Source organism: Amphiura filiformis, chromosome 1 (assembly GCF_039555335.1).
Source record: "Amphiura filiformis chromosome 1, Afil_fr2py, whole genome shotgun sequence".
In the NCBI taxonomy this organism is placed as follows: Eukaryota; Metazoa; Echinodermata; class Ophiuroidea; order Amphilepidida; family Amphiuridae; genus Amphiura; species Amphiura filiformis.
The window spans coordinates 3,166,722-3,190,930 of NC_092628.1; the positions used below are offsets into that span (position 1 = coordinate 3,166,722).

General features: G+C 36.4%; 1 protein-coding gene across 1 annotated transcript; it reads right to left on the reverse strand.

The window, feature by feature from the left end:
• Positions 1-245: 245 nt before the first annotated feature.
• LOC140169264 (protein HEG-like) lies at positions 246-21,435 on the reverse strand. Its single transcript, XM_072192524.1, has 7 exons — positions 21,355-21,435; positions 21,059-21,130; positions 16,798-16,818; positions 6,982-6,999; positions 4,767-4,892; positions 4,424-4,549; positions 246-322 (listed from the first exon to the last, which is right to left on the reverse strand). The coding sequence occupies exons 2-7, from the start codon at positions 21,126-21,128 to the stop codon at positions 246-248; spliced, it is 438 nt and encodes a 145-aa protein (XP_072048625.1). The 5' UTR covers positions 21,129-21,130; positions 21,355-21,435.
• Positions 21,436-24,209: the final 2,774 nt, after the last annotated feature.

Genomic DNA, 24,209 nt, shown 5'->3' on the forward strand with positions numbered 1-24,209 from the left:
GAGAGTGATGTTTTGACATGCTTTAATGCTAAAATCGGTGGAAGGTTCCATGCATTGGCTAAATTAGATGCTAATACTGATGTTGATGAAGAGTGGAATGTATTTGTGAACCGTAAATAGAGCATCAGTAGAACACCTTGGATTCAGAATGAAGAGGAAGGCAGGCTGGATCTCAACCGAGACGAAAGAGCTTATTGACAAGAGATAGGTAGCCAAACCAACAATGGATAGTGACTACCGTGAACTCAACAGGCACCCAAGAATTGCTTAAGAATGACAAAAAGACCTGGATGAGCAAGATCGCTGATGACTTGGAAGTAGCCTAAGTAAAAACAACATGAGAGAGAGAAGTCTACCAGCTGAAGAATGTTCTCATTGGTAAAACCAGCAGAAAGGCCTCGCAGATACGAGATGCCAAAGGAGAAATACTTAAGGATGAGGCGGCTCGACTGCAGAGATGGGCTGAATCTGTTGAACACCTGCTCAACGCTGAAGAGCCTAGTGAGTTATTAAACTTCTCAAGGTTCAATCCTTGCGAAGAACTGAAAATTGATATAGAACCACCAACCAGTGAAGAACTTGACAAGGCACTTAGCCTGCTCAAACGAAACAAAGCACCGGGCATTGATAACATCCTCCCCCTCACTTCTCAACATCAAAGAATGGTTGCTGATAATTTGTAAACCGATAAAGGCGAACCGAGAAAACACCAAGAGAATGAGGACAAGGCATAATCTTTCCATTACCAAAGAAGGGAGACCTTTCTCACTGTAGCAATAACTTTGGTACCACTCTACTGGACATTGCAGGTAAAGTTTTATCCACAATCGTACTTCTAAGAGTGAAGGATGACGTTGACGTAAGAATGAGGGAAAACTAAGCTGGTTTTAGGGACGCTCATTCCAGGATTAAATATTCGGCCTGAACCAAATCATGAACCAACCGCTACCAAGCTTTAATTAACTTCATCGACTTTAAGGCTGCCTTTGGCTCACCAACCATCTCTATGGGAAATCCTGCACATCTATGGCATCCGGCCCCAGATAGCTCTACCTCTGAAATCCCACCCATGGAAAGAGAAGACCTGGACGCCCTAGGACAACTTGGAAGAGTGTTATTCAGAGGGACTTGGATAGACTGTGGAAGAAGCTGAAATTGCTACGGGCCACGTGGTAGATTTTCCTACGTAAGGCAGCAGGTGCAGAAATGCACAATGCTGACTGGTAGGTAGGTAGGTATTTCCAAAATTCAACACCGTCACCCATTAATAGTTTCATTACAATAGCTGAACTTTATTATAATGTAGTTTGTGGATTCAAGGAATGTCTTGGGAGACATGTCAGGTCAGAAAACGATTTTCAGATTATCGCTGCCATGAGATATGAATATTTCGTAATGTAAATGCTTTACATCACACAAGTAGGCTTTTTTCTTTTCAAGTCAAAAATGTTAATGTATTGCATTTTGGAAAATACTAGCAGTCTTCTTGGCATTATTATTTCCCCACACTCCTCACACTGCTTTCTGAGAAATGCAGGAGGATGCTACATTCTACAGGCTCATACAAATATCCTAATTATATACTTCCTTGAAAATCAAACCATCATACTGGTCATCATGGTCATTAGGAAGTAAAGATATTTCAAAGTTTATATTTTTTATTGATTCGGCAGGTGGCCATTTTGGATTTATGCAAATAAGGCACCTTTTGTAATACTTGAATATTGTGGAGCTGTTCATGATCCATTTGTGTAATCATTTTCCAACCTATCCCATAAGACCTGAATCATTGTGTTAGGTCATTTAGAAGTGAAGATATATGTCAAAGTTGACATTTGCTGAATTTTGACAGGCACCCATCTTGGATTTATGCAAATTAGGCATCTTTTCTATACTTGGATACTTTGGGACTTTTAGTCTGGTGTCAAGTTAATGTGTTGTGGTGAAAAAAATAGGTTTCAATTTGTTCCAAGCAGAATATTGCTATTCTATCATTCAAAAATAATGTGTTACGTGTTTAAAAAGATTTTGGCGGCCATTTTGAAAATATAACGATGATCTGTTTATGTAATCAATTTTCAACCTATCTCATGATACTTGTTGTGTCCAAAACTCCCTTCCTAGAAAGTTAAGCCATTGAAATAGGCCATTAGAAGTGACGATATATCAAAATCTAGATTTTTCTGAAATTTTGGTGGCCATTTTGGATTTATGCAAATTAGGCACCTTTCCCATACTTGGATATTTTGGGACTTTTAGTATGGTACTTTGGGGACCTCAAGGAAATGCATTATGGAGAAAAAAAAATCTGTTGCAATTAGTTCCTTAGAAAATGCTAGATTTACTGGCCTATATCAAAACCAGCACAATACATCCAGATTATCCAGCATCTCTGTACTTCTAACTCAAAAAAATCATTTGTTTTGAAGTAGAAAAAGGTGACAGCCAGTGTTTTGAGCAAATTGTTCAAGATTGTTCATGTTTTTAGAGCAGAATGCAAGTTGCACACGACATGCAGAATGATTGTGTGTAGCTCAAAACAAATCACAAAGCTTAGCATCAGCCTCAAGCCTTAGCCTAGGCCTTCATCTGTCACATGTCATGTATGTCATGATGTCAGCTGTCTCTGCTGGAGGCTATGATGATAGCTGTGACTGCCAGGTGTGAGTACGACTATATATAGGACGTAGGTCCTAGATATAGGTGTAAAATGGAATATATTGTAAGCTTACATTCATGATATGATTACAACATGTATATGTAATGGACATGGTCTTGACATGGCGATATGGTTGGTCCAAGTTATTATTTATTTGGAACCCTTTTGCTTAAACTTGTATGTTGAAGCTTGCACTTTAGTTATATCCGGGGTCCATTTTACGCTGCGAATGCCATACATGCATCGTTTACTTTACGAGGAGTTAAGTTAAGTAATGTAGGCAGACCTACCGATAGTAAATTATTTTACTTTACTAAATGTATGTGATAACGCATTGAAAGTTACGATGGATTTTTAGACTTACGAGAGCTACAAAGCGTCGTAAATGTCGGTGAATGAACCCCAGGACTTAATTGCATGTCTGATAAATGTTATGGAAATTTCTGGAAATGGGGCAAAAAACAAAATCCGGACCGGAAACGTACAAATTGAAAAATTTATATAAAGATTCTGAATACATAATAATGATAAAATTGGATGGTTTTTTTTCACCCAATACTACAAATTTATTGGCCTTGCTATAAAAAATAATCTCGTCCAATATTTTAAAACTCATAGCTCGACCAATAAATTTAAAACTCATAGCTCGACCAATCAATTTAAAACTCATAGCTCGACCAATAAATTTAAAACTCATAGCTCGACCAATAAATTTGTAGTATTGGGTTCAAACCATCCAACTTTATATCACACAATACTTTGGCAATATGTTCCATTTCTTCGGAACCCATCCCTATATGTACAAGTATAGCTGCTTTCAGTGCTAGTACAGTTAGCGTTAGGATCACATGCATTTAGTGTATAGTTATAGCATTCATTAATATTTACAAGAAGCAAGAAAAAGTAGAAAGGCATGATCTAAATGCATTTAATTTGCAAGAACAAGTTACTGTACAATGAGATATGCAAGAACAAAAACCAATGCAAAAACATGCACAGACATACAAACTCAACATTAACAAAAACAAAGCAACTGTTACACAGTTGCACAAAATTTATTTTATAATCAAAAGAAGAGGTCAATTCTATTATATTTTATCATTTTCCATTAAAAGTAAACCATCATCTCAGGAACCATTCATCTGTCATGCCTTGGTCAATTTTGGTATATGGATGAATATAATATAATTATTTTTTTTAATGTTAATTTCCCCCTACTAAATTCTAAATTATATATCATTGTATGCGACTTTCTGGAAATGTGGTCTCAAATGGTATATCCATGAGTCCAAGTTTCAAAGACAAAATTGTGAAGTGATGGTCAGACTTTTAGAACCAAAGTGCAATTTTTACTCCAATTTGGGATTGTGCTTCAATATTTGAATAAGGTATTCTATATATGATTTTTTACCGAATAGCTAAGTTTGTTACAGATGTACTTCACAACAGTGTTCCATAACTTGTATACCCTAGTTGACATTAAATTAAGGGAATAAAAAACTTGTTATCCTTTGTTGATCAGCTATTGCCTCATATAACAAGGATCGGCAACAAAAAGAATGGTATCACACATCATATGAGATTCAGCATCAAGCAATATTATTTTGTTAAAAATTTATATCATCAAATCAGCCATCATTTATATTGTGTAATGTGTTAATAAATCATAGACACTAACACTATGGCTGTCGAAAGATGTAAAAAAAAGTGTTTAACAATACAAGTTTGATAAACAAATTATACGCAACATATTTGCACAAATACCTTCACAAGTCTCTCCATTCCCTCTGAATCCATCCAAACATGTACAATAATAGCTGCCATCGGTATTAGTACAATTAGTGTTAAGATCACATGCATTTAGGTTAGAGTTACTGCATTCATCAATATCTAAGGGTATCAAGAATATATAGTATGGAAAATGTATTAAAGAAATAGAGAGAAAGGGTTTTACATGTATGTAAACATAACCAAAACCAGAAACATACAAACAGTCAGATATCTATATACGTCGCACAACAATGATTTCAACCAATTTTTTGCAGTTTATACATAGTAGAGAATATTACACTTGAATAATCAATCAATATGTACTTATTTTACATACCATTAGCACATTGATCTCCTTGGTAAGCAGTACCAGTGCAGTCACATGTGTATCCAGTTCCATCCATGTCCGGATTGCAAATACCGCCATTATGACAAGGGTCAGGTGAACATGGGTCAGGAGGAGCTGGAATGAAAAACATATTATGTACGAGGGTCGGTCAATATATAATGAAAGTTGACCTTTGACCTCTTATATTGAATATTTAGATGAAATTTCTTGATGATCACATGAAGAATGTACCTTTGTCTTTCAAACCACATTATGTATAAACTATACTATACTTGATTACGTAACAGTATTAGCATAAAATCAATAGGCTAGGGACACTGCCAAATCACGCAAAAAGGTGGGCCTTTTAAATTACAACGGAGGCATGTGTCAATAACGTTCGAAAGCAGCAAAAGTACATGGTGCATATGTCTAGTTTTAGGAGTTTCAGGAGTAAACACGAGGTCCTGGGTCTGCTTCTGGTAAAAAATGAGACTTGTCATTATACTCCGTTGGAAATAGGACGTCTTTTAACAATTTTAGGATTTAGAAGGGAAGCAACATTATTCTGCCAAAATTTCGAAAATGATAAAGCAGTTATTACAAATGACATTAACCATCTCCAAAACGAAACAGACTGCAATATATTGACTGGTCATCAGGAGAATGTTAACTAATGCAATACTAACAACAATCTGCGCATGCGTAGGTGGGATGATCGATATAACATGTTGGAAATGAATGAAAATTGCCAAATTTCATGTAAACAGAACTCAAAATATTACAAAATGCTATGTAAATAGACATTTAATAATTCATGTGGTTCTTATGGATGGTCTCAACCTGAAATAATCAGAAAATGTTTAAATATAAGTTTCTCATTCAAACGATGACCCCTCTCTTTGTACCACTACTTCTTTGTATAAATGTGACAATAGTAGTATAACAATTATATTTTAATCACGGTTTCGAATATTTTTCTATTGAGACTCTCGCTATAATGTTTGGGGGTTAGTTAAAAAAAATCCACGTTTGCTATTGTTGTCAATATCAAAATGTTCAGAGAAAGAAAAACACATATTTGACCACACATTATAAATAAACTAAGACCTTTCCAGCTGGACAAAGATGGTATTATTAGTTGGAAGTTTGTGTTCTACTACTATTCCAAAAGGCAGTACTCGCCATACTTTAATTACTGAGAAAATGTAAAAAATACAACAGTACCTCATTTCACCATTTTATTTACCTTAATAAATCCACTCATTGTCAACCAGTGTTTTTATGCTAATGCTGTGACGTAATTAAGTGTGCGATATCATTTTTATATGTGTTATTTGAAAGACAAAGGTACAATATTTATGTGATCATAGAGAAAATGCCTTACAAAATAATCCATATATGGGTCACAACACCACCGCGCCCCTAGATTACCTAGGCAAACCAGTGCAGTATAAGAATGTTACTGTTTGCTTTTTCTCGCCTGAACATTTTATTCATTCTCTTTTCCACTACAATCAATTTATAATAAATATTGATGTTTATTAAACATCAGGTTTGGCTTTACATGTAATATTTGTATGAAATCATCCACAAAATGAAGACCATTATTTATGTTTACAAAGGTATATCAAACATTTAATGCTAGGTTTGGTCTCTTCTGGCTCAGCCAATTTTACTACAGATCTCTGATTTTAACCCTTACTTCTTGCAGGGTATGTCAGTTTATTCAAGTAAATCAATCGTGTAAACGTCAGAATTAAAAAAACATTGAGGTCATCCCTCCTCAGCATATGTTACAATATACTGCTTCTGTTTATATTGCAAAGTTTGTTTTTGACTTATGGCCAATAACAAGGCATTTTGATATAGAATCTATAAATTGATCTAAAGCTGTGTATAATAATTTGCTCAGGGAGATATTTTTAAATTAATTACAACTTGGATTTTGGCAACATTTTGTTACAAATGCCAACATGAGCTAAAACATCCTGATGATAACAAATTAGAAATTATTCAATCCCGGGTAATCAATTCGACAATATCTGCAACTGTACTGTGACAAGACATGTTAAAATACTGGATCAATAATAATTAAGCTGTTCCAATTTTGGCCTTCTGTCAGGAAGTTATCTTTATTTTCGAAACTTATAGAGAGCTATATTAATCTTCAAGCAATTTGCACACGCGTTAAGTAATTTATGATTACGAGAAATTCCCTTACCTATTGTAGTTCCAGTAGCTAGTTTGTGAGAGGTAGATAAAAGAGAATGAGAGAAAATACGATAATTATCATGAAATTATTATGTACACCACTCATATTCAAATATCAAGACAAATAGAATTATTTTGCGTCATATACGCAAATGAACTGAAAAAATATAAGCTTTTGAATTTGAAGTCTTAATATACTTCTACTCATCATTATATTATATTATATTATATTATATTATATTATATTATATTATATTATATTATATTATATTATATTATATTAGATCTTATTTTGTCTGGGGAACAAACTCAGTGGTCCACACTGATTTCCAGTCTGGCCCAGGGGTCAAACAAAATACATCAAAATACAAATGAAATACATACAAATGAATTACATATCACGGATTTAACTAATACATCATATATGAAACACACCAAGGAGAAGTGCATCTGTGCTGGCCGGCTGCAGTGCGGCAATGTCAGAGTCCACACCGCAGCCGACCATTATGCAACAACCTGAATAATTAAATATTGGAGCATGGAGGTATATAAATAAATGGAGAATGATCGCCAGAATTATAATCTCCTAAGTGGAGATTATCACGTTACCTCTATTCAATGAGTCACCAAACTTGAATTGACCAGCCACTTCAGCCAAGCTATTGATCTCCACGATGGTTATGAGCCTCTACCATGGTTCATTGATTGTCACTCCCAAAATTTCCTCATAGGAATTGACCCTACATTGACCCGTACCGGAAGCCTTGTAAAAGAGACTGTATAATGACGTCAGCTAGTCAATCAGATGTTCAAAGTCACCAGTTTTGATAGCTTATAGTTTCAATGTATGATCGTGCGAAAACCCGAAGAAATTCGGATGTTCTGTTCTCAAGTTATGAAACTGTTTTCAACACTAATTGTGCCGTAACTTGACAAATATACTTAGTTTTTATGTTCATATATTAAGCTTTTAAGGGGGTCTGAGGGAGTTCAAATATAGTGCAAATGAAAGCAAAACGTTTTTACCTTCCGATTGTGAAAAGATTATGTTGGGCCAATTTGGGCCATTTGAGTTACTAGCGAGCAAAATTTACCGGAAGTACTTCGGAATTCAAGCAAAAGTGATGATCAGACAATCTTTTCTAGAGTGAAATTGATATACGGAATGTATAGGCCCTACATACTTTGTTTAAACAGTTTCTCATAGATTAGTGTATGATAACCGTGATTTTGGTTGAAGCTTCGGGTCAAATTGATTGAGTGCCATGACGGATATGTCATGTTATTGTTTTTAAACTTTTAATTCTGTATTGTCATGAAATCGTATAGGCCGCCTAAATCATCATCATTAAACTTCTCATTTTATAATAAATAATTATCAGTATTTAGGCCTAAATGATTATATTAAAATTATTAGGGGCTATCATTTTCTTTGGAGGAGGGGTTCCAAATATACGGGGGGGTCATAACTTTTGGGGAAAAAAAGTCATAATTCAATTTTTCATGACCAAAATGTAGGGAGTCACAAGATGACAACAGATAAGGTGTTTCTTTTTTTCAAAAAGACTGATTTCTTGATGCAATTTAACTGAGACTAGTATACCTAAACCTAGGTAGGCCTATACTAGTCTCAGAATTTAAGCACTCAATTTTTGGCGAAAATGAGATTTTGATATCAAAATTTTATGAAACATGAGCACTTTCCAATAAGTATAAACTTCATTTTACCCCATTGAAATCAATGGCCAGTGAAACAGACTTCACAATGTAATCAGCTTAGCATAATCAATATAAACCTGAAATTGCCTATTCAACAATAATTGGTCATAACCAACGTAGTACCTCCATGGTAGGAGGTAGTGGAACTTAAACCTGGGTTGGCAATGAATTAAAAGAGACCACGCCTCTGGATGTAAATTTTCGCTTAGCCGACTCGTTCTTACTAGGTGGGATGACCAGATTACCTTGTGACCCTGCTCTATTCTGATGGTTGTGACTAGAAGCAACTGTGTGGAATATATTGCACAGGGGAGATGGGAGTAAGTTACAAAGGCTTTTGTACACCATTATATTTAGATGAAAATTTCGGCGGCAATCCAGTTTATCCCATTTCAGATTGTTGAGAAGTACTTCGGTGGGTATCCAACATTTAATACCACAACATTGAGGGCACGGTGGCTCAGTGGTTACGGCCTTGGACTCATAATCTGAGAGCTTGCTCGACGTGCGTGGGTTCGATTCCCCGTCCACCACCGTGTTGCGCCCTTGGGCAAGGCGCTTTGCCTCGCTTGCCTCACCCCACCCAGGTGCAATGGGAAGCTGTTAGGGGTAGTCACAGTCGTTGTACTGATGGACCCTGCGCCACTTGTAGGCTGCAAACGTGGTTCCGACATATTCTAATGACGGCGGAATAAATGTAAAGCGCTTAGAGGCTGTTTACGGCATAAAGCGCTATATAAATGTCTACATTTTTTTTATTTAACATTATGGCTCTCTCCAATTAGGAGGTACACATCAGTCAGCTATGTTTTTAGTGTAGTGCATTAAGTATGAATAAACAAGATAAAATATCCTTTTAAATATGAAGTGATTGTAAAACTATCATAAACCTCTTTTTAAAGAACCCGATATATTGCATGTTATGGATTCTAATTCAGTTGGTGCGCCTTGTCAAGAATACACACAATTTGATTGGTTTCCATCCATACATTATGACAAGATAGTGGATAGTCATATAAGACAGTGAGCGCGCCGGCACGCAACGGCGGCACGCTTGTAGATCCTCAATGACCGCGAGGTAATGCGTTCGCGTAATACACGTGCGAGAATTAAGAACGCGATTATGCGGCTTAGATGTTCGTAACGGTTTCGTTCATTTAAAACAACGGGGATGTACTTTCAAAAGTAACTTGATTTTTTTTTTTCTGGAAAAAAATGGTAACTTTTGTTATTGATATGTGAAACTCAAACCACCAAAATATCTTCAGTACATTACTTTCGTGTTTGAATTATGTTTCTTCGCTACATGAGTTCCACATATCCCTTCAGCATTCATTTCATACAATCTGAAAATGAAAGCAAATCTGACTGGAATACTTGAAATTAAATCAAAACATGATAACAATGTACTGAAAATATTTATTTTACAAGCAGACCTTGACACAATAATAAAACTTAAACTCATGTATCTAATTAATACTTTATGCACATTATGTATGTGATCAAATTAAACGCCTTGCTCAGTTCTTAGATTTTAGATAAACTCTACAAATTGATCTCAAGCTATACACTATAATTGGCTCAGCGAGATATTGTTAAATCAATTCCAACTTAGATTTTCACAACATTTTTTTACAAATACCAACATGGGCAAAAGCATCCTATTGATAGCACATTAGAAAAAAAATAGTAAATTATATAATTCTGCACCTGTTCTGTGCACGTGGTATGACAGGTTTTAATAGCGCATAGGTGATCACCCTAATTTGCTAATTTGTTCCATTTTTCCTTCTGTCAAGAAGCTATCATTATTTTTGAAGCTTATAATATCTATTTAGGCTATTCTGAAATACAGGCCATGCTTCTAAGACTTCTACGGACCCAGCAAACACAAAACGTTTTCGACGTCATTCGCAAAGGGTTATAAAAGGTTATCAGAAAACGTTTAAATGTCGGGTTATATAAACGGTACATTAATGGTATAAAACGTTTTCATAACATTAAATAACATTTGTTGGTTGCGGTTAAATAGCGTAAAACAGATAACTGTCAGCGTCTATTGCGCATTGTTTACTGACAAATATTAGAGGAGCGGTGTCGATCAACACGCCTTGTATAGTTTGCCGGCAAAATGTCATAAAGTAAAACATTTTGGGTTGACCCTATTCTATTACCCCCACAAAAGTGGTATATTTGAGTGGTGTGGAGGTATCATATTAACCCGGTGGGTTCAGTCTTCACTGACAATGTGTACGCATGATGGTTCCAATTAGGGGTACTTTTCAAGAAATGTCTGCAGAATTTTCGAGGACAAAATTGTTCACGATTGTCCAAATTAGGGGTGTTTCGGAGCAAAATTGTCCTTGAAATGAAAAATAAGGTATATTTTCTAGGACTTTCGTCCGTGTTTTACCGCTACAGTTTTCGTTATTGTCCTCATTTCCCTGTGAAATAGGGGTACAAATTCAAAAGCATCCTTAAATAGTATTTATTTCGAAAAAATGTCCTTGATTCCTCGTGATAAGGGGGTGAAATGAAAATGCGTCCTCAAAATGATAAAAATAGGGGAGGTATTTGGGGGCAAATTTTCCTTGATTTCGCGCATAATAGGGGGTAAAATTGCTGCAAATGTCCTCGATTCCCCGTGAAATAGGGGTCATTTTCAAATCCTGGAACGGTCATACGTCCTACCTTTAAATACAAACTGAACCCAACGGGCATATTAACTACTGCGTTGCAGTGTTATTGGTTGGGTAAAAACCAATAAGTGGCATACCATTGGCAAGATTGGACTTTAAGCTTTTAGAAAAACAAGTTTAATATTTAATTATGTAAATATTATGCAAATTACCTCATGAATAATTAATGAGCTCATAGCCAAATATGATCAAAAAATTATTTTCATTTACAATTTTGAAGTGAATGAGTACATCAATGTGGAATTTTTATGCAGTTTTAAATACACTGCAGTGTTTCTACATATAATAAAAAGAAATCTGAGTTACTTTGGACCATCATGTAAAAAGTTTATGAACATTTTGGGGCTATTTTATGGCAAAATTTGGCCTGAAAATGGACAAAATATGCAGGTTTCCAACATTTTAAACCATTTTATGATGTGTTAATGGTAGTTGTATTAGGAAAAAAAGGTGTTTTGTTGATAGAGAAGTGATAAATTATCAAAACTATTCCAAAGATAAGACCTTATTTGTGTAAATAATTTTTTACATGCATATTAAGCCATTTCGTGCCATATGGCACGAAATTGATAGGGGGTAATAGAACTTCAACTTCATATTTTTTACACATAACCCTTGTTAAGGAGACACTGCTGCAGTGTCGGGGAGCTGAAAATTACCTTTGCCAACACCTGCAACCCCGTTGCAAAGAATCAGTATTTAACCGATTCTGTGTTGGATTTCCCATTGGGTGCTCCCAGGTGCGGGCTGGTATTTTACCAGAGTGAGGGAATGAGCGCCCTCTGCCTCCCTAGCTCAGTTGCTGAACATGCCAGCTTTAGGAAACCATTCAGGTTCAACGGCCAGTATGTTCAAATGTCTTGGTCATTTGTTTTTGCTACTGTAACGATGTAGACAGTACAGCCAGCGACACAATCATGATGAGATATTGCTCCGTTCATTCTCCTTCTAGTTACTCATATTATGGTGTTTATGGCATTTGTTAGGTTAGGTTTAATACCAGGTCTTTCAAGAGCACTTGTGAGTTATGTTCCGGCCGGACTTTGTCCTAAAACTGCTGGAGAACAGTGATGTAAGACTGGGTGCAGTTTCTCTGGTAGGGCTAGTTTAGTTCCAAGGTCCCTTGCCATGAACATCAAAACTCCATCTGCATTTTCTTGAGTATTCTAAGGGGTCAAGGACGGTAGTGATTCTCTTCATATCGGAGTAGCATATCCCAATGGCTCTAAATCTTCATCATGGGCCAAAGAGCGGAAGAGGAAGATTTACTTCTCAACGGTCATTAGGCTGGTGTTGAACATGTCATCATTGGTCAACCTTCCAACACTGGCCAACATGTTCCAGATCAGGTGCGAACTACTGCATATTGGTAGATCTCGGCTGCTGTGTGTCCAGAAATAAGCTGAAACAGGGCTGATCACCCGTAAAGCTGTTGGGACTGGACCAAAATAATTCCCAACAAAATTCATGATTACGAAAACTACAAGCAAATCTTCGAAAATACCGAGGGTAGATGAGCGGCAGTCTACTGTTGACTTCATGCCGGACCAGCAGAAACTCGGCACACCATCACGAACTGTTGGCCCTGATTATTGTCGCCTGTCTACCTTCAAACCTCTTGTAATATCTACTTATAATATCCGTACTGTAAATCAACAAGGGAAAATGCATCAGCTATTCATGGGCTGTGCTGATGCAGGTATTGACATTGCCGAAATTCAAGAGCATCATCTCATTACACCAAGCCCAACCGATGAACGTTGGTCAGATGATATGAACTGGGTTTTATTATTCACTTCCGCTACCAAGCAAAGGAGCGGAGGAGTTGGTCTGGTCATGTCCAAGCACATTCACATATGTCTTAAGAGTATTGAAGCTGTTTCCGAGAGGATACTATTTGTAACATTCCAAGTGGGTTAATTCTCTCCGCAACTGTCGAGCATACAACTCAGTAGAAGTGGACTCCGACCATCGTATTGTGAGCATCCGTCTAGCTGCCAGTCTGCGAACTAGCAAAGGAAACCTTGCAAGAGACCAAAATTCAACTGGAAGAAGTTGCAAGATCCTGATACAAAGGAGGAATTTCAGCTGGAGCTATCAAACAGATTCAGGTCTTGAGCATGGATGACACCACACCCATCTCTGATAGGTATGAGAGCCATGCGGACTACCAAGTTAGGTATAAGATGCAACCATCAGACTTAAACTTGAAAGGGAAGAGGCCAATGTCTCGTCAATCTAGAGAAAGATGGAGGAACTTGATCACCAGCCTTAACAACTCTTATAAATATCATGAGCTTGCTACCCTCAATAAACAGATGGAAGAACTGAAGCTGGCCGATGAGATGGGGAATTATACCACCACTTGGAAAATTATACACTCGCTTTCTGGGAAGAACTCAAGGAAAGGGGTGAAAGTCAAAAAGAGAGATGGATCAGCTCCAACCAGTGACCATGAACTGCTTGAGGAATGGAATGAATAGTTTAGCTCAACCTTAACAACGACAGTGGCACAGCAGCTTCAGAACTTCCTGCACCAGCTGTTGAAGATCTTCCCCAAACTCGTGAAGAAGTAGTCGAAGCAATAGCAGCCATGAAGACCAACAAGGCAGCAGGATTGGACTGTGCTATAACTGCAGAAGCACTTCAGGGAGGGGGGGGATAGCATGATTGATATGATTCTCGAATTCTGTATGGAATTATTCTCAACGCTGACACCGCCACGTCAATGGGTTACGAATGTAATCATTCCTCCACCAAAGAAAGGTGACCTTTCTCTCATGACAAACTACCGTGGTATTTCGCTTATGTCCATTGCCGCAAAAGTGTACAACAAGATCCTTCTGAACAGGATCCAACCTCACATTGATCCTTTACTGAGAAGCAACCAGGCTGGCTTTAGATCGGGTCGCAGCTGTGCTCAGCAAATACACATTTTGAGGAGGATCATGGAAGGCTTCAAGGAGTACCAACTTCCCTTAACAGTCACTTTTGTGGACTTCAAAAAAGCCTTCGACTCCATCAACAGGTCCGTCATTCTTTCAGTGCTGCGGCATTATGGAATACCAAAGGTTGTGGTCAATGCCGTCCAGGTGCTCTACAAAGACTCCAATAGTGCCGTTATGGTAGATGGCAGTATCTCAGAGCCTTTCCAAGTAACAACTGGAGTGCTTCAGGGTGATGTGTTGGCACCATTTATGTTCATTATCCTAGTAAACTACCTTCTGATGAAATCAACTTCTGGAATTGACGCTGGAATTGTTACCTACCCACGTCGGTCAAGCAGGTATCCTGCCAAGATGTTGAATGACCTGGATTTTGCTGATGATAGTGCCCTGCTGGAATCTTCCATAGCCCGGGCCCAGTCACAGCTTACTAGGACTGCAACTGCAGCAGCAGATCTAGGCCTTGTCATCAGCGCACCTAAGACAGAATATATGACTGCAAACTGTAACGCCCAACCAGCACTTGAAGTCTATGGTAGCACCATCAACCATGTCACAGACTTCAAGTATTTGAGTTCCAAGATGGGCTCTAGTGTTGGAGTCCTAAAAAGAAGAAAAGCACTAGCTTGGGCAGCTTTCTGGAAACTGGAACCCCTTTGGAGAAGCCCGTCCCTGCCAATCGAAACAAAAATCAAGCTGTTTCAGACAACGTGTGTTACTGTCTTTCTGTACGGGTGCGAGTCATGGATAATTACCAAGGACATGGAAAACCAGATCAATGCATTTGCAACATCTTGCTACAGAGTCATGTTAAACATCAAACGTGTGGATCGGATTCCAAATGAACCCATCTACAACCTGACCAACACCACTCCACTAGTTGCCAGAGTCAAGATTCATCAACTCAAATTTCTCGGCCATATACTGCGTCTTGAAGATGGCGAGCCTGTGACAGAATATGCGCTTTATATTCCACCACATGGGAAGAGGAAACCGGGACAGCCACGGCCATGCACACTGTACTTACAGTATGTCCAGCACCAGGTTTGTTCCTGAAGGCCTAAATGATGTTTTTACTCTTATTAGAGACAATCATGGCCATAATACAAGAGGTAGCTCTCACGGTAATATAGCTCTCAATTTTAAACCCAGAACTGAAGCTGGAAGACGTTCTTTCCTGTTCAGGGGGGCCAAAGCATGGAATAATCTGAAATCTGATCTGAAATATCCAATACCAACCAATACTTCCATTTTCAAAAACAAGGTTTTTAAGTGTGTAATAATATTAGCAATAATTAATAGTGTAATATGACCATTTGTGTAATGGTAAGTAGCAAACCTTTCTAAAAATATCGTGTGAACATGGCCTTAGGCTTCTATTTGGCCAATGTTGTATATATAATTGAAATGCTGACGAAATTTCTTACTGTATCAATTTTTAGTGTTTTAAAAATCTTCGATTGTTTTATAATTTGAGAAATATGTTTATTTAATTCAAATACTAAATGATGAATTTTCTTGTTATGTAAATTCTATTGTATCATAAATCTTAAACTGTGTAAATTATTTAGTTTCCAAAACATGTCTTTTATGCTGTATTTTGTCAAGTATAATGGAAATATGAAATCTTAAATTTCTTTCTTGAAAAGATCCTGAATTCTTAATGTTATATTTGATAAAAACAATTTGTAGTTAAATTTGATGCGCTGTGTTGGTTATGTATTTTATAATATGTATTTTATAATATGTAAAATATAGGCTAGTTTCCTCATTTTAAATTCATGATTGTGTATGCTTATATATTTATGTATCATATGTATTTAAATATTTTGTTTCATTATTTTGATGTATTTTAATGTATAATTTTATGTGACCCCTGGGCCTTATGGAAGAACAGGGGATACCTTAAAACATCCACTGAAAAGAAGAAATAAAACAAACAAACAGGGATGCTGCAGCCAAACAAAATTGTTTCGCTTGCCCAAGATCGCATTAGTTGGAGAAAGCTTGTAGTCGCTTGCTCCGCAGCCGACTGATGATGATGAACATTTGTTGGTAATTAACTGCACAGCAAACACAAATGTTTTACAGAAAACATTTAAATGTCGGGTTATATGAAGGGTATAAAAACGTTTTAATAACAGGGGTTATTAATGCTGGGAGCAAATATTTTAACATAATGTTATTTAAGTGTTGACAAAATATTTGGCCAAAACTTTTTCCAAAAATAGTTTACATTTCGAAAACATTATTAAAATATTGTTGTAGTTTGGTTTCATACAAAACGTTTAAAACGATTTCATGACCTGTATATAACCCGATATTTTAATGTTATTAAAACGTTTTTACCTAATCCAAACCCCAAGTATAACTTATTTAAAACGTTTTAAAAACTTTTTGTGTTTGCTGGGGAGCTATGTTAATCTGCACATTAACTATGAGTAATACTGGAAATCCCCTTACCTTGTGTAGTTTCAGCATTTACTTTGTGAGAGGTAGATCAAAGAGAGGGCATGAAATAAAGAAAACACGATTATTATCACGCAATTATTATGTACACCACTCATATGGAGCTTGATTGCGGTGTTTGCATTCAAATATCAAGACAAATGACACTGACACACAAGAGTAAACTATATGGGTTATTTAAGGTTAAATACAATTGATTTTCAAGGCTTGATTTCAGAGGGGCGTAAGTTAATAATGGAAACAGCCATGCAGGAAAGAATGAACTCACGCGTACAAAAGTATATCAATCTGAACTAGGGCCACGGACAAACCGCGGCTCGTGAGTCATCCTATATGTTGCAGGGATAGGGAAAGGGCGACCATGATAGGACCATATGGGCTGATGGGGGGGGGGTGATTGTGGGCAGCCGTTTTCGGCAATTTTCCTTTGGATTTTCTAAAATTATCCTGATATCTGTCGTGAAAAAAATCAATGCTTCTATAGGCTATAATAGGCCTAGTATGCCTATTTATACCCTGATTATGCAATATATAGGCCTACAACAATAACTACAACAATAGTAACAAAACCAACAACCAATATTTTGTTAATCTAATTTGTAAAAATATATTCATAGGCCGCGCCTATTAGACTAGTATAGCCTAAAAATTCCTGAATTATATAATGAAAAAAAAACGGGCAAAAACAATCAATTGCTGCAGTCAGAAAGAAAGAAACGAACAAGAAAAAAAGAAAAAAGTGAGAGAAAAATAAAATAAAATAGATGGAATGGACCACATAGGGACTCGAACACGTACCAAAGTTTTCCAGCTCAAAACTATAGTATTATATAGTCGAACGTGAGTCCGACGCGCTAACCGATTGAGCTACAGAATAACCTGTGAAATCGATTGATCTCAAACTGACTATTATGGAATAGTGCATAGATGGCGAAAAACCTCGATTTTTGCAAAAGTAGCTTAAATTTGGAGTGAAATTCAAATGGTAAAGGAATCGACATACTTTTGAGAAATAATGTACGCAATTAGAAATCAAAATTAACGTTCCACAATCCAGATATCGATAATATAACATAACAGTGTTTTGTGGTACAAGATTCTCGAAAATTGTTCCCAAAAACGGGCTAATAAAATTTAATCGGTACTGTATTTGGTTCTTCCCCATAGCAACATTATTTCTTTGGTCGATTTGTAGTACAATACAAAAAAGGAGAAAACAATCACTCGGCGTGGTTTTATACGGAGCGAATATTTGAAAAAAAACTGCATGGAACGTGTTTTTGATCTTGTGAACATGGTGCGTAAAAATGATTTAAACAAAGGATTTTCAAACGGATTCTAAAAATTTGTATAAACACACAAAAATAATGTTAAGATACATCCATGCACCAACATTTGACTCACTGCGATATTTGATTGCTGAGAAAACGCGGTTTTAGAGAACAACTTTATACGTCTTTTATACGTTTTTTATACGTTTCTTCGTGTAACCTTAAATAGCTTTAAATGTGATCCTAGTTCTTGATATGCAGGGCTATATTCTGCCCCATGCGCATGATTTTTAACGGGAGGGGAAAACAATGCAATTATTGGCTTCTTTATAATCTACTTTTCGATTAATATATTTATATTAAGAAGTACACATGTTTAGTTTTTTTGGCATACCTCGCTGACGAGTTTGGCCTTAGGATCTATATTTCGAGTCTCTTGGTAAAGTTTTAATTCATTACTTTATAAAAAAAAAACAATTTATATATCGTTATGAATTCGGCAGAGTGACGAATCGAGAATTTTGAGCACATTGAGTTTTTGCATGCTTATGATTATGTTTCAGGTTATCTTTTATTTCCACCAAAAATTTACGGTAAATCTTACTCACCGACGTAGTTGTTAAAATTTTGATTTGGACGAATCGCGCCTAAGTGCGATAAATGAATTCGACAGAGAGACGAATCGTATACTTAGCTGTACAAATCATGTTGATCTATAGTATCGTATAGCCGGAAACCCCGAATTTTCTATATTACATGTCCTATACTAATATATTTGATACCAACGTATAGCTGTAGTTATCTTCTATCCAGTGATACCAAAATAAGTACACACATTCCCCGCATGATATTGCTGTGGTTTAATAATAATGTGCGCGCCCGTGAAATTGGGAAATCCCGGAAAATCATACGCAAAGTATAGGCCAATATTGTTATTTTTGCTTTAATATCCTCGAGATTTTGCTAAATATTACAGGGATAACTATTTATAACTTATTTAGCAAGTTAAGTCTACATAGCCTTAGGACAACCAGTAATTTCTACACAAAAGCCCCAAATCAAGAATGCGTGCTATGGTTTACAAGTAGTTGAATGCGTATTCGACCTCTCTCTGGTAGAGACATTTTGGATACAGCATAAAGCAGAATAGCTGTTAAAACGCGTTTTGAGGGATATATCGATTATTTCAGAACATGCAAGTATTGCCAATAATTCGTGTACATGCACTTCTATAATATACATTTCAAATGAGTGCTCACGAATGTTCTAAATTTATAAAAGGACCAATGGAATGATAACAAGATTTTCAAACGCCGTTTACTCAGAACAGCAATTTTGCGTATTCGGCACTCTGCCGTATTCATAACGATATATTCAATGCATGTAAATTTTGAACACTTTAAAAAAAACTAAACATCCCTACATTTTTATGTTTAATACTCTAGCACAAGGTTTTTGAAAGTTACCTGAAAGGTTCCAACCACGAATAAAACTCTGGGACTACAGTGTGCCAGAAAAAAAAATAGCAGGTTAATTAATTTGCACAGGAGTCGAGAAATAGACATCGGAATCTAAATATTTTTTTTAAATCTCGTGTTATTATGCATCATAAACGCATATTTATTTGATTCAGTTGGCTGGTTGCGAAGAAATGAGAGATTACATAATGTACACGTCAATGCAGTTCATTTCTACAATTGTACGAACCAATGAGTTCTACCCCCGGGGGCACTTCAATATGAAATGGATATAGGTGTAGGGCTGGCACTTTCGCAGTAAGGGGCATTCGGTGAGAGCAAAATGTAAACATTATGGGGTCAATGGGTGAGAGCATGATTTTTGGCATTCGGTGAGAGCAAAATGTAACAAAATATGGGGTCATTGGATGAGAATAATGACCTTTTTTTAAAAATGAAAACCGAAACAGCACCACAGAAAACTCAAACATCGAATTTCTAGTTTTAAATGGCTTCAAATTTCTTTGATTTTTCAAAATAAGTAACAAAATCAGTGATAAATGAGATTTCTGTTCAAATTGAAAAATAAGGGTCTTTGGGTGACAGAGCATGTGTTCGTAAAAAATATGGGCTTTTTGGGTGACAGCGACGCTGAAAAAGGGGGCCTTAACAGCCCTACATACGCGTCACCTCCAAAGTGGGAGTGCCCCCAGGGGTGTTCTACCTCCTGTCATAACTTTGGTTCCGTAAATGGTAACTTATGTAAACTTAGTATAATTATACATTGGATTGGAATGTCACCTACAAATGAAGGGAAATGTATATTGATACCTTTTCCATTTTTATAGAGGTGACCGCAGAACCAAAGTAAGATTTGATACACCGGAAACGGTAAAAAAATCGCAAAACATTTACATGAATATCATGATACAAGATACAAGATACAAGATATTTTATTTTCATGTGACATCACGCGCTCACAAACGTTTCCTCGTATTAAAAAAGAAATCCCGTCAAATGTGAGCAAATCTTAAGGTAACATATTAAAGGTGAGTAACCTGATTGACAATCTCATCCCCACTTTACCTCATCAAAATGCTGAAATTTGGTGTTCCAAATCGGTATATTTCGAAAGAAATCATCAAAAAACTGTCGAATTAGTCTCAAATATAGTATACCATATTTGAGACTAATTAGGCATTTTTTTGATGATATCTTCGGAAATAAACTGAGTTGGAACTTCTAATTTCAATATGTTTATGAGAAACATAAGGCCTTTCACTTGAAATCAATATATTACATGATGAAGATGATTATCATTAATAAAAACACTGTAGACTACCAATATCACGCGGTATAAATGTCGGTAATTACATTAGGAATTAGTCACATTTACAAAAAAACATTTACATGTTCTTTTTGCATGAGTGCTTGAAAGGGATGACATTTTATGTTATACGTAAGTTTTAAAGAATTTGATTTTCCAAATATATCAGGTCACCTTCCATTAAGTGGGTATTTACTTACCAAACAATAACGGCAGGAAGAAGTTAAAATACACAGACAGGCTCTTCATGATGGTTGGCGTGTTGTTCATTCCTGAAATTACGATAAGGCAATACTTAGTAATACCGTGATGTTCGTTCCGACATATTTGATATAGACTTACGTATTTAAATAACTTTGGTCACGAATACCTCAATTTGTACATCTGTATTTAGATGGTGCATTCTATGTAATAGCCGAGCTATGTAATACAGCTACAAAATTTCGCCAAAAAATCAATTTAATTCGTGTAATTTTTCTTAATATTTTACACTTACCGTATTATGAGGGATACACCATTACTGTGTCATTTTATCAACATGTCTGCAATTTACTTGCATTGATATTGTACTTCCTTGTGAAATGCATTGGACCGTAAGAAATCAAAGGTAACTTGAAATGAGCTATTCAGCTTCATGTACGTGTAATTTATTGTTTACCGTTGACACAAAGGTGAGTTAACAATTATTTATTCTTTGTATCTTTCACTCGTTAAACTTGACCCCATTTCTGAAAGCTATGATCGGATCATTTTTGCCTTTTTAATTTTTTCTTCAAACAAAAAATAATTATTATACATTATTATTCATTTATTTATATTTTATCAGTTTCCTTCTTATTAGGGGGGAGGGCTGAAAAAATGACCACAAATTTTCCTGGGCAAATTGAGTTTATATGGTTTTATACGGGGTTAACCCATAATTTTCATGTCAAATAGGGGGCTATGAAATTTTCGGGGGGCCCCGAACAATTTTCGCGAGGATTTTTTTTGCATCAGGCCCCCCTAACAAGTGTTTGTGAATTGTTACTTATACTATAGGACATTTGGTTCAATCCTGAATGGCAATATATCTGCCCACAACCTCAGCATAGACAGTAGATTCCTTGTGACCATGGCTTGTCGTGGATAGTGCAGAGGTTCTTTACTAGAACTATGACGAGGGAACACGTATCTCCCTACATTTTATCATGGGTGACTTCCCCCACCCCTAAAAATCCTAAAAGAAGAAATGATAAGCCAAAAGTCGTCGGCTGCATTCCATACTGGCGTAAGGTGGTGTACCGCGAATACACAACTTTTCGATAAAATTGGGTTTGAAGACATTCCAATATAAAATCGAGTTTTGTACTTGGTGTGAATTTTCTGTACTAAAATAAATAGATTTTTTATCTTTATATAGCTTTCAAAGGAGACATAATTATTACTGGCAAATAGAAAACAACAAGTACGAGCTACGTCCGTATGAAAAATACGGTAAACACAATACCCTAACCTTAATTAGTCACCTCAGTCTCAGTGTAATCCCTATGGCGTTACTTTAAGTCGGTTTCATTCCATGGAATGAAGCGAGGTGATACGCCAGTTTATCATTTTGCCGATTTTTCTTAGTTTTTTTACTACAGGGTGTCCCCCAAAAAAAAAGATGCCCCTCATTCCGCCCTATTTTTCTCCTATTTTTGAAAAGTTGATCAAATATATTTTGGTATGTAAAAAAACCTTGAGTCGTTAGCTTTAATAAACCAAAACAATTATATCAATCGGCTCTCACCTTTTAACGATATGCTCTTTTAAAGAAATGTACCCGTTTTTCACTCTGTCCACGGAGAAGGTTTGGCTACTTCCGAGATTGAAAAGGAGTACACATACCATGCATGAATATCAAACATTCCTCTCATATAACTTTATAAAATAACTTTATTTATGGAATGGGCTTTACCGGTGGGGTTATGGGCAATGGATTCTGTTAATAGCGTCATTAATTTGTGGGTAAAATGGATGCCGAATGGGACTTCTTTTGCTTTACTTGCAATTACTTATTTTTTCTTGGCCTTTTTGTTTTATTATGTTTCTTACTTTCTTACTTTGTTGTTTCTTGCTTTCTTTTTTATTTACAACATAAGTCATTTCTATTTTTAGAATAAAAGGTAGCCCTAAAAGGCTGTTTGGTTTGTCTTTGGTTCTGCACTGCTCTGCACTCTACCTGGTTGCCTCCTTGGCGAATACAGGTTTCAGCGTTCAACCATGGTCCTCATTGCATTAATTGTGTTGCGTACCATCCTTGTGCGCCGGATACTTGCGAATGCATTCAGTGATACGTTTGCGAAGATCTTGGATTTTACCACAAAGGAAAACAAATCAAGTGGTGTGAGGTCTGGTGATCGTGCAGGCCACTCCACAGCATGAGCCATCCCAACCACTCTGTTTGCTATCCATGGACAGAGTGCAAAACAGGTACTTTTATTCAAAAGGGCATATCTTCAAAAGTTGTGAGCCGATTGAAAAATTTGTTTTGGTTTATTAACGCTAACGATTAAAGGTTTCTTTACATACCAAAATATATTTAATCAACTTTTCAGAAACAGGAGAAAAAGAGGGCGCAATGAGGGGCATCTTTTTTTGGGACACCCTGTATTATTAAATGTGTATAAAAACTTGGCATAAGGTCGATACGCCACTATGGAAAACACACAATTTCACGTTGTAGCCATACACCAAATTTAATTAATTATTAGTACTTTTGGTTGCAGAGACTCAACAAAAGAAAAGAGAACCTCGTTAAAATGATATGCGCCAATTTGCAAAACAATTACCAAATATCACCTTGCGCCACTATGGAATGAATCAGACGAATTGCGTTGTGCACGCATCTTCCTTTTTAGCCCAAACCACCGTGTTCTGGGCCAAAAAAGCACTTGTACAGTGCAAAGGGGACCATAACTGGCCCTATGCTATACTATACTATACTATACTATACTATACTATACTATACTATACTATACTATACTATACTATATCCTTCATTCATAGATTCTTGTTCATTGATTGGTTAAAAGTGTGTCACATGATCAAAAATAAACACACTATTCTGTGAGGAAGTGCCAAAAAGTACTATTTACGTCCGTAAATAGTACCTTCAAGCTGTAAATAGTACTTCTGGATATTTAATATTTACGGATAGCAGCATACCCACGTCGCAGTCCATAAAGCATAACAATAACATTGAACGTCGACATTGACTATGAGAGTATTTTGTCACTGCCGAGAAACGACAACACAAAAATCTGGAGTGGGCTGCTACTGCTGAAGAAGATTCACGATTTCAGCTGAATTGTTACCAGTTCTAGCGCAGGA

Coding starts and splice junctions, on each gene's coding strand:
- LOC140169264 (XM_072192524.1), bottom strand. CDS start 21,128: ATGAACAACACGCCAACCATCATGAAGAGCCTGTCTGTGTATTTTAAC. Junction 16,819..21,058: donor CTTCCTGCCGTTATTGTTTG/GTAAGTAAATAC, acceptor CCTCTCACAAAG/TAAATGCTGAAACTACACAA. Junction 4,550..4,766: donor AGGAGATCAATGTGCTAATG/GTATGTAAAATA, acceptor TGATACCCTTAG/ATATTGATGAATGCAGTAAC.